The sequence below is a fragment of the Vipera berus genome (assembly GCF_964194415.1).
Source record: "Vipera berus genome assembly, chromosome: 4".
NCBI classification, from domain to species: domain Eukaryota; kingdom Metazoa; phylum Chordata; class Lepidosauria; order Squamata; family Viperidae; genus Vipera; species Vipera berus.
Window position 1 is genome coordinate 21,432,405 of NC_138206.1, and position 11,921 is coordinate 21,444,325.

At 41.1% G+C, this 11,921-nt stretch overlaps 1 protein-coding gene across 4 annotated transcripts in view; it reads right to left on the reverse strand.

Moving 5' to 3' along the window:
* Positions 1-10,899, reverse strand: part of ZDHHC20 (zDHHC palmitoyltransferase 20) — a 55,967-nt gene extending 45,068 nt beyond the window's left edge. For all 4 annotated transcript variants that reach the window (XR_014026327.1, XR_014026328.1, XM_081326920.1 and 1 more), the window contains exon 1: positions 10,705-10,899. Coding sequence is in view for 2 of the 4 variants with exons in the window: in XM_081326920.1 (XP_081183046.1) it covers positions 10,705-10,870 (166 nt within the window). In the remaining 2 variants the exon portion in view is untranslated. The remainder of the gene's footprint in view (positions 1-10,704) is intronic.
* Positions 10,900-11,921: the final 1,022 nt, after the last annotated feature.

Sequence of the window (11,921 nt, forward strand, 5' to 3'; positions counted from 1 at the left end):
TGGAAAACTAAATGTGGACTGGTATCTTGCCTAGAGCATTTTGTTTGGCTATTTTCTTGAAATGATGGCCACAACAAATTGCTTAGTAAGTTTCAGTGAGACTTGCAAAGACTTTCTTGAGGACTGAGCCTTTTACGATCCTTCAAATCCAACATGGATTGAAGCCAGCAAAGCTATTGTGAAAACCTTGGCATCTTTTTTACCCACCCTGAATCATCTGTATTTCAGATTGTGTTGGTACTAATAAGTTCTGACTTATTTTATAATAACAACTTATTTTGGAAATTAAAGCTATTGGTTGGCTCATTGATTACTTCTAGGAATAATTAAAAGCATTCCAAGTTGCTCAGAAATCTGTCAATTTTACACCTCTTTCATTATGATAGTTTTTGTTTTCCCCCCGTTTATGTATACATGTGTATATATGTTTGTGTGTCTGTGTAAATATATATGGCATTTATAGAAGGAAACTATTTGACTTTATCTTATCTTACAATTTCAATTTGAATGAGTTTGTCTGAGCAAACGATTGCTACTTGGAGCTTTTTCCCCCCAAATTATGTAGGAATAATTACTAGTATGATGCTGAGACAAGAAGGATCACACAGCTTCTCACAACTTTCCCCATATCCAATCTGAGCAGCATACTAGACAATACTTTAGGAACAGTTGGAGAAACCAGTTTTCTATTCCAAAAACCCTTCTGGTAAGGATATATAGCCAACTGGAATCATTAGTTCTAAATATGGATGGAGACACAGTGATTCCAAGCAGAAGAGATTTGAGTAAGATTGTCTGGGTGCTTATGAAAAAGAGAATGGAAAAAAGCCCAGGAAATTAAGGGAAAGCAAGTAGGAATTCAAGGGGAGGGAAGGGAGAGAAGGCAGCAGGGAGATGGGGTAAACTGGGAGAACTATATGACATGACAACAGGGAGTACTGGAAGAAAGGAAAAGAGATGGGGTAGTATCTTGTCCTATCTATCCTGTAAAATCCCTCCAAAGCCAAAACAGAAATATTCCAGGTTTTGTTTCTGCTGAATCACAGCTGATCTGGAATGATTTGCCAAAAACGTCCAAAAAAGAAAAAACAGTTTGTTTAGGATTAAAAACCAAACAAATGTTCTCTTTTGTGCACATCCCTACCACTATGTTGTAAGAAAATACACAACGTACAAATTATTGCTGAAGAAAAGAAATGGGGAAAATAATTATCAAAAAATTGCAATTGGGTAATGTACTGCAAGTGTACTTTGCATAATGTAAAGTGAATACTGGACTTATGCAGACAACTCGTGACCTGCTGCTGGGTTCTCATTTCAGAGATATTTCCATAACTAAATAGAGAAATAGAGTGATCGTGGGTGGGTTTAAAAAAAGCAGTGGCAGTAGGAACAACTTCCAGCTGCCTTCCCTATTGAGTTTCCTTGGAGAAAGCTGGCAGGAGCATCAGAAATCTCCCTTCCTTTCCCTTTTCCTCCCTTCCCCCCTACCCTAATTCCTGCTGGCTTCCCCATTTACTTTGCTTGTAGGAAGCTTGCATGGACACGAAGTCAGTGGGGAAACCAGCAAGAATTTGCAAGTCCAAGGGAAGGTTGTGAGGTGCTTAAGAGATGCTGTGAAAGTCAGTGAGGGCACATGGGTGGGTGGTGTGGGTTGAAAAGGGGGCACAGGAGAAACATTATGCAGGTTGGGGAGGCGTGTGTGGAGCCGCATGGGTCAGGAAGAGTTCCTGGGGATCTCAGGCATATGTGAGAGGTGCTTGGCAGATAAGGCATTGTACTGAACATAATCCTCTCTTGGCTCTTGGGAAATATAATGTGGCTTCTAATCAATCTGCATCTGGTTTTCAGAGTTCCCTATATATTGATCACTAGCTGTCTTTCTCAAGAAATCATTAACTTCCATAAAACTATATTTCATTTCTGGTAACAACTGAATCTTACCAAGCCTGAACAGCTAAACAATGATCAATCTTTAATCTTCCTACCATGCAAGCTTAGTAGAATTAGGATTGCATGAACCTAATCTAAAGTCATCAGAAGAACACGAGCCTCTTCAGCAGATGAAGGTGCTTTCTTCAATTGGCTACCATACACACACTGCATAAGATACTGAATCATCTCTTCTTGACATAGCCAAATGAACCAGCACAGTATATTTGGGAAGTTGCCATGCCTAGAGTAAGCACTGCTGATTCAAGAATCTATCCACACTAATGCTTCCTGTTCCCCAGGGCACTGTAAACTTTATTATTCACTTCCTAGAGAAAATCAACCAGTTAGCTACCTCCCTTTTCTACTCTTTTAGATGCTCAACAATGAACCTTCTTCTGCACTAATCTTTGCTTCAAATCCCTGCAAAGTACAACACTTATTCATTTGCTATTTTAATTTTAATTTTGTCCAGAATAATCAGAACAGGTATGTTCTTTTTCCAATCTTGAAAATGCTCCATTAATACTGTCTTTTTGCAGTAATAAAATGATAAATATTTGGGATGGGAGAACATCTATGGAGATTTTCAATCACCCAGGTCATGCTTGTCCCAAAGGTGCTTTTCAAAAGGCAACTGGATTTTCTTGAGTTTTTTTTCCTTGAAAACATTTTGATTCCGAAGAACTGAAGAAGCTTCTTCAATGAGAAGTAAAACATTTTCAAGGAAAAAACCAAGAAAATACAATTGCCCTTTGAAAAATGCCTTTGGGACATTTGGGATGGGACTTAATAAAAAAGGATATTTGATCATGATCTTAATTAGCTAAGTTAAAGCAGGAGTCTAAATTGGCATAAAATTTCTTGTCCTCATTGCCAATCTCTAATCCATGCTATGCTGCCATTAAATGATGCCATCTGTGATGGAATGCAGCCACCTCACTCCTGGGAATCCAGCTTACATTCCACCACACAACCCTGTATACTACAGGTAATCCTCGAGTTACGAATATAATGGAGCCTGCAAATTAGATTTGTAACCCGAGTATTCATAGAAGTGTATCACGTAACTTGAACCTGATCACCCCCTGCTTTCACCCACAGATTCGCTAATCGAATGTGCGGTTCGTTAAGTGCACAAGGTATTTTAGGCTGGGGAAGGCCATAGGGGACCTAAAGATTCCGACCACCCAAGACCTCCCACGACCTACTGAGATACCTCATGCTTCTCCCTCTCTCCCATCCTGACCAACCAGGTGACTTACTTTACGTAGATCTCAATGATCAAGGGAGCTGTCTCCTTTTCATCCTCTCTGCCACGGTTTCGCTTCGAGCAAAGGCTTGCCAAGGCCGGTAGGGACAAGAGATTGTATCTCTATTGGCTCCGGTCATCTTTGCAAAAAGCTTTTGCTGCCAAGAACGGAAGCTGGGTGGGGGAACATGTGTTCTTCTGGGCCTCCATTCTCAGTGGCAAAAAACTTGAAAGGCCTTTACTGCCATAAATGGAAGCCTGGAGGGATGCGTACACACCTTTCGGTCTCTGTCCTCGGCAGCAAAGGCTTTTTGCAAAGAGGGCAAAAGATTTTGCAAACGGAGGGAAGGCTTTGATGCTTCAGGCCTTTTCTCCATTTGCAAAGCCTTTTGCTGCAGATCTCATCCAGGCCTATATTTGCAGAGAACAGAGGCCTAAAGTACCGGGAGATCATGCTAGATCAGTAGCATGAGATCTTGAGCTACTGATCTTGCATGATCTTGTGGTACTTTAGGCCTCCATTCTCTGAGAATGCACCGAAAACCTGAGCACCAAAGCAAGCCAAGAAACCAAAGGCTTGCTAGATCTTCTTAAGGTGAGTATCCACAGATGCCTGTGGAGACCCGGCGGCAGCAGGGAGGGGGGAATAGGCAGGGTGAATGTTGCAGTGCCTCTGTGATCATTCGTAAGGGTGAATTACTGCTGTGGTGCTGCAACATTCGTAACTTTGGGACTGTGTCCTCAGTACTTAGGGGGGGTTATGTCGTAACTTTGAATGGTCGCTAAATGAACTGCCATAACTCAAGGATTACCCACATTTGCAGGATATGTTAGGGAAAGGGATTGGTCAATTTGATGGCTTCCATCAAACATTGCCACCTGGCAGGAAATTACCACTCTCCTTAATGTGGGCTGGGACTAGGGAAGACACATATTTTTACAGAAGATTCTTCAGTTGCCCAAAGCAGAATGGCTCTGGGGACAGGGACTGGAGATCTTAAAGTAGCCAACAGTCACTGGGATTATCTCAACCCCTCATATGACCGGCTCCTGTTTGCTTAAGGGGAGCTCACTAACTTTACACCAGAATGGGTAGAGTTGAGGATAAGATAAAGGCAATACAGAGAATTTACTTTCTCTCATGTTCATAATAGTTCTCACTTAATGATACAATTGAACCCAAAATTTTGGTCATAAGTCATTCCAGTTAAGTGAAGAAACAGAGGTGAGTTTGTTCTGAATGAGGATTGACTGGAGGCTTGTAAAAAACAGGAACTAGGAGTAAACAGATTTCACACCACAGGGCTAGAGAATTCAACCCCAAGATCTAATTAGGCAATCATGTGAGATGCTGGAGGTTATTTTAAGTGCTGTTTGTTCAGTTATATATTTCTCAGCCTATCTGCTCAAATTGATTACAAATTATTAAGCACCAATATTAAAATGAAGATCACATTGCCATGTGATTTGCTGCAATTAAACTGTTTCTAATCTGGGCTCTCCAAACTTGGCAACTCTAAGACTTGCGGATTTCAACTTCCAGAATTCCCATGTTGGCTAGGAAATTCTGGGAGTTGAAGTCCACAAGTCTTAGACAAGTCCGTAAGTCTTAAAGTTGCCAGGTTGGAGACCCCTGTTCTAATCCTGTTTGCTGCTTATATTAAAAAAGCAGCCTTTTATTACTTAAAAGTTTGGTTTGAAATCTCACCCCCAAAACTGCTTAGATCTGGTAATCGGGGGGGGGGGAGGCAAACTGGAGCCAATTTTATAAAAAAAAATATTCCCAAGCAAGCAACATTTCCTGCACTGCCCACTTCAAATTCCAGAAAAGAAAGCGCCTCTCTATTCAAGGAAAGGCATTGTTGTGTGAGTATTGTATATAAGACAGAGGGGGCTAAATGGAATTCTGTCATGGGAGAGGCAAATAACTCACTCACTTTAAAATTCAGAGAGAGGGGATGTGAAAGGGATTTCCCATGAAAGGGATTGGCAGGTTGATGTAGACGTTACAATTCTGTTATGTCCCACTTGCTAAAACTATTCATTTCTATGGCAAAATACCAATCTATACTTACTCTATTAAATTATATTTACTCTATTATATACCATTCATGCTAGTGTTCAAAATAAAGTTCAGTAGTAACCACAAAAAAGTATTGTAGATCTTTAGTTATCTAGAGCAGAGGTGGGGAACTATGGCCCCTTTATGACTTGTGGACTTCAACTCCCAGAATTCCTTAGCCACCATAGCTGGTTCAGGAATTCTGGGAGTAGAGGTCCACAAATCATAAAAGGGCCATAGTTCCCCACCCCTGGCCTAGAGGAATGCAGCTTAAATAAGACATTACTAATTTTCAGCAAAATAAGAACATATCTCTGTACTTGGTTTTTTTTGCAAAGAATTTACATTAATCGATCATTGCGCCTTCGATTCACAATCATTTCAAAATGTCAAGTGCATATTATAAATCTGAGAGAACCTGATCATGGTTCACGTCACATAAAATGATTTCTGGCTGCCAGGAAATGAGAATAAAAAACAAAACAAAAATAAGTTTCCCCTTTTATTAAAGGTCAGAATTTGTCTTCACAGTTATATTGCTTAATCTCACGCATAAGTCTCAGAAGATGTGAAAATACCTTTTTATCACTTTAAAATCTGCCTGGGGAAGGAAGAATCCTGACTCCTTAATGGAAAGGTAAGAGTACAGCCTTATACCTCATTTCATATCAGCACACTTGACACAATAACACTAACATACCTTGTAATAGTGAAAAAATATTTTTGCACAGCATGTTAACTGTCTCAAGCTGTTCATTCAAGTCTGGCCAAAAACGTGAATGAGAGGAGAACAAATATATGTATTTCAATTTCCTGAAATATTGCTGACTGCTAGGTGACAGAATTGTTTTAATTCTATCAATCTTAAATCAACCATAAATTTCTGCGTACAGAAAGTTGTCAACATCTGTTCTTGGCACATAATGTATTTAATGCAAGTTAGTTAGCTGAGCCTATTTTCATACTGAAGATTCAGCATTAAAAAAAATGACTGGACCAAGTAACTTTCATTCTCCTTCCAAAAGTAGCTTATCTGAGGCTGAAACTACTTTAGTAAACAGTGTCAATGTAAGCTACAATCTTTACATTATAAAAATAAGGGCATTACAAATTTCCTGAGAGGATGATTCCTCAAATAGGCAGGTATTTGGCATGTGAATTTTGAGGGTTGTCTCAGCAAATTTTGAAGCACTAGATGTACTTATAGTAAACATATTTACATCAAATATTTCCACTCATATATTTTATACTACTGTACTTCCTTCCTTCTGCTAATTGCAACAAAATTTAATATTGGTTACTCACATTTATCCAGGGCTATTCATATCACATCTCTTTCTGTTGTCTTCCTTAGCACAAAATGTAATCCAGACAACCCCATGAGGATAAGGGTGGCTTTACTTAAGAAGTCTTCTCTAGTATAGACAGTGCTTTCTATGTAATAATAAGATTAAAATCTTATGCACCTATTGTAGAATTTGCAATCAAATTATGGATAAATAAAAATAGTATCTACTATGGACTCTTCTTATCAAACTGAGGCCAGTTTGAAGTCTTTTCAGTAACATTCAGCTCATATGCTAGTTTCCTGAGGTTAATGGAATACATTTTTATTAAATTTATACTGCCAAGAATGGAACCACATCTTACCCACATACGTATTACAAACTAATTGGAACTGGGTATGCAAAATGTTTTGCACAATATACTACAAGTTAGATTTAATCATCCATGAAATCTCAAATCTAAGATCAGATCCTGCTTTAATACTTTGGTTTCTACTGTATGTAGACTTTAATTTACATATTCCTATTTTAGATGATATCAGAAAACCATTTTGAAAAACCACAAAAATGTTTGCAGAAACTATGTATGAAAAAAGTAAAAAAGAAAGAAAGAAAATATAAAAGTTATTCCAAGCTATTGATTTCTGTGCATTGGTGTGAAGAATCAGATCGTTCTTTAAAATGTGCCTAAATCAATATTTCAGGAACTCTGCCAAGAGATTCCTGAAAGTGCTATAAATATTAGCACATAATTAGAAGACATCTGCATACTTGTCAAAACCCTTTACTGTATATTCTTCTAGGAAGCTACTTGGTATATGTAAATTGCTACAACTGTAAATTAATCATCATGCAAGAGAAAGTCACTTTTATAAAAGCCTGAGTCCTGGTGACTTCAGGGGTATATTCATGCTTTAAAGTCCAGAGCATACTAGCCCAGTTCAGTTGTTAAAATCACAGAATGTTCAATACATGAAGAAGACACTGAAAAAACAGCATCAATGCGTCAAGGTTGAACATAGGGAGAATCCTTCTCTACTGCCAGCTTCAACATTTTCATCTAGCCACATACAGTATATTGAAAGCTATATGAACAAATTCTATATGCAATCTGTAACCTTGAAGAACCAAAGCATTATTTCTTTCTAATGTTTTCAGCGAAAGGATACAAATTATAAATCTAGAACACGTATACCTTGGATGTGAAACATTTCTGACCAAAACTGACAGATCAAAACATGGAAGAATAAGTCAAGAAGCCGTTATTTAAGACCTATCCCCTGTGTTTAGAATAATGTCCCCTTTTGGATAACTATATAGAACTACTGCATTTGAAGTTAGAATCATTTTGCAGAGCTGAAGAATTGATGCTAAGAGATGGTATTTAGAAACTAACCATTAATGGCGTTCAAAATGAGACAAACCTTTGAATTATTTCAAGATTTATACTGAAACTACAAGGAACTACAGCTTTGCTTAAGACAGTAAGTTTTAGTACCTACTAGGCAATCCGTAACCTGTTGGGTCATTGTTGCAGAGGTATTTCTTTACCTAAACAGAGAAACAGAATGACCACAGTGGGCAAAAAAATCAGTGGGAGCGGGAGTAGTTTCCAGGTTTCTGTCTACTTCTCTGTTCCTAGTGGAAAACCAGCAAGAAGTTTCCTTCCTTCCTTCCCAGTTTAAACCTCATATCAGCTTCCTCACTGACTTAATAAAAAATAATACACGCTACATGGGTTGAGAAGTGTGCATGAGGGTGTGTGAAAAGTCCAGTCTGGGATGGGGAAGACACATAGGGCATGGTGCAGGTCAGGAAGGGTGTGCAAGTGTGTATAACAGATGCAGCATGAGTTGTAGAGGCCCATAGGAGTACAGCATGGGTTTGGAAGGTGGACTGGGGTGTGTGAGAGGTGCTGCACAGATTGAGGAGAGAATGCAAGGCTGAAGCATGGGTGGAAAAGAGTGCAAGAAGTGTGCAAGAGCTGCAGTGTGTGGAGAAGGGCAAGTGGAGATGTGCAAGACATGCAATAAGGATTGGGGAGGGGGCACAGAAGTGCTGAATGGGTCAGGAAGAGTGCTCTGGCGTGCACAAATGAATGGAGAGGCACAAGTACAGAGGGCTAGGGAGGTTGCATGTGTGAGGGAGCCCTACTGGCTTCCCCACTGACATCACTCTGAGGAAACTTCTTACCTATAAAGATTTTGCTTATGGAGTGTGGGCAATTGCAATTGAGTTTGCACTTCCTGCAGGATTCCCCATTGTCATGTCAGAAGCTGTCAAGGAATGTTGGAAATATCTATCAAGTGACCACAACTGTAGCAGCCACCTCTCCAAACTTCATTCCTAAGGAGGAACTCGGTCCCACATTCTGAAACTTAGTGTCTTTGAGGTACCTTGGTTGAAAAATGATGTACTGTTTTGCTCAATGAACGTTCTAATCAGATAGTTTTAGTAAAATATAGATCAATTTTTAAAAAATCCACCTCTAATTTTCTTAAAATAAGTGCTAATGTCCTATGTCACCTTCAGTTAAGAATGGAGTTACAGTGTGCTTGCTATTGGTTAGTTATGATTAACTGATATTTAATTAAGGGCTGTGAAACTAGTTACTACTATCCTTTCATTATTATTTTTTTGAATTGCTCTGGTTAAGTGAATAATATAACTAAATCTGCAACTCATATTTACTTTCTTAGAAATAGGATTTATTGAACCCAGTTGGATTTCCCCAAGTAGGTATGCATGCATTGTAGTTTTCATTGTTATGATCTCCAGCAGTCACTTTTAATTACTTCATAAAAAGTAGAAATTAAGGATTTCACTTACATTTGCCTTGCCATACAAATCAAACCTACTATCTACTCAAGCTATTTTTGTATTTTTAATTTTATTTGGAATGGGCTCTAAACCATTTAACAAATGAAGGATTAATTAAATATAACTCTTCTAGACCAACATAATAGGAACCAGTTCTGTGTTACAATTTAATGAGCAATATCCAAAAAAACACAGGGTAGGATTACTGTACAGATACACTAAAGCAGTGTTTCTCAGGGAATTCTGGGAGTTGTAGTCCATCTGTTTTAAAGTTACCAAGGTTGAGAAACACTGCACTAAATTTATTTCTCTTCCCAATCACCCTTTGGGGCTCAAATTTTGTCTAGTTAAGTCTTGCCAGTACATTTTATCATTAGTCAAAACATTTCTATTCTCCTATCTGAGCGGCAGGCTCATAATTCATCCAACAAGAGTGTAAAGAATCAACTAAAGAGTGGACTTTCACATTATACTCTCATTTGCTAATGTAGACTTAAAGCTGGATCAGGAATACAAGAAATTAAATATAGAGTACATCTTTTTTAAAACAAAAACAAAAAAAGTAGCTGTTCAAGGATTTTAACACAGTCCCCAAATGAACTGCAACACAACAGCACACCTCTGTTATCAATCCCCATCCCCAATCTCAGGATGAAAAAAAGAACTCTAAAAGCTTTCAATGCCCATGATTCAGAGAAAACAAACACTTGGCAATGCCACAGACACTTTTCTTGGAATAAACCGCACTAGAAAAGAAAGATGTATTTCTAGATAAGGCTACACAAGAGGCATTTTGCTCTTACTTACAACACCCTGTTTGTACTTAATCAAAGGGTGACTTGCCTCATTTCAATTCCTCTCCTTAAACCGCAAGTCCTGATCCACATGAAGGATTCAAGAGAGACTCTGTCCGGACTTGACAACCACGAGGATGGGTTGCTAATTCTCTCAGATTAAGGCAAATGCCCAGGAGTAGTCTTAAAACACGAGGTTTCCTCCCCTCCTTCCCGTTCAACCGTGTGCAATTCTCCCAGACTGCCTAAACAAGTCTGCAGGATTTATGGCAAGCTTTTTTCAAAAGTGGTTTGCCATTGCATACTTCTTGGGGCTGAGAGAAAGTGAGGCGGCAGGCAACAGGTTCCTCCCAAAACCTTTGAGAATGAATCACTTTTTGCGCAAGGAGGAGGAAGCCAAGAAGCCGGAAAAACCGACAAAGTAATTTGGGGATCCCGCCTTTGAAAGCAACCCAGCGAAAGGGCGCTCTCCCCGGTTACGGGGGGAGCTTCCCTCCGCCTCCAGGCAGCTGGATTCTCCTCGGCAGGGCGGCAGCGAAACCTCGACGGCTTACTTACACACACAGAGCTCCACCACGTAGGCGTAATAGGACCAGGCCACGACCAGGGCGATGAAGACCACGGGCACCCAAGCCAGCACCCTCTGGCAGCACTTGAGGACGTGCGACGGCGCCATCTTCCCCGCCGCCGAGCTGCCGCTGCCGCTGCCGCCCGCAGGAGCCATCGGTGCTGCAGCCGCTCTCGCCGCCGCTTCTCCGCTCGCCGCTGCGGCGAAGCCTCCCGCTGGCCCCCGCCCTTCCTCGCCTTACGCTAAGGGGGCAGGGCCTGGGCGCGCCTGCCTTGCGCAGCGACTCCCGAGGAGGGAGAAGGAAGCGCGGCAAAGCGTGAGGGAGAAGCAGCGGGTAGCAGCGCCCAGCGGCTAAGACTGCGGGAGTGTGTGGGGCGGGGGCCTTCTAGCCGCCTCTCCTCCGTCTTGACCGGAGCTCCGTTTGCTTCCCGGCCGCTCTCTCACGTACACCCAAGTAGCCCTGCCCGCGACCGCACGGCTGAAGGAAGAGGCGGCTCCTCTGCGATGCCTGGCCGGTCGCGGCGGGTACTTCAGAGGTTCTCGGACGCCATGCCTTTGGGGATTGGCCGAAGGGTGGGGATCCCCGATAGCTGGGGTCGCTTTCTTCTTCCCTCTACTCGACTACTGGATCCCCTCTGGGAGAAAACCGACCTGAGCGACTCTAGCGCCTTCCTCGAAAGGGTTTTTCCTAGATAAGCGAGCTTAAGTAGTTCGGGATAAAAGTCATAGGCAGGGTGAAAGGTCGAATTTGGCTGATCCCTGGAGCTAAACTGATTTAAATTACCGCATGTATCACATTCGAATAATAAAGTGTGTTAATCCCGAGTGGCTCGCTTGGGCTTTAGGGCTAGGCTGAATTGTCGAAGGAACATCCCCGGGGGGGGGGGAGGGCAAGCTTTTCGCAACGTTGCGAGACGACCACCTCGCTGTCTACCTTGATTTGTGAACGTGGGAAAAGTGCGAGGTCTCAGCGGATGGCGATGCCTACTTGGGCATGACTTGACAGTTCAGTAGCATCAGATCTGGGTGATACTCACATGGTAGACCCGCTCCTAGGACTGTATGCTCTTTTAGGAAGTAGGAAAATAAAAAAAATCCTGCTTTTCGTTCATAAACCCCACATGGCATAAATAACATTCATCTCCTTCTATTTTTCTTGTGAAGTTGCCAAGAAAACTTATTTGGATACTTCATGAAGTTGGCAGGA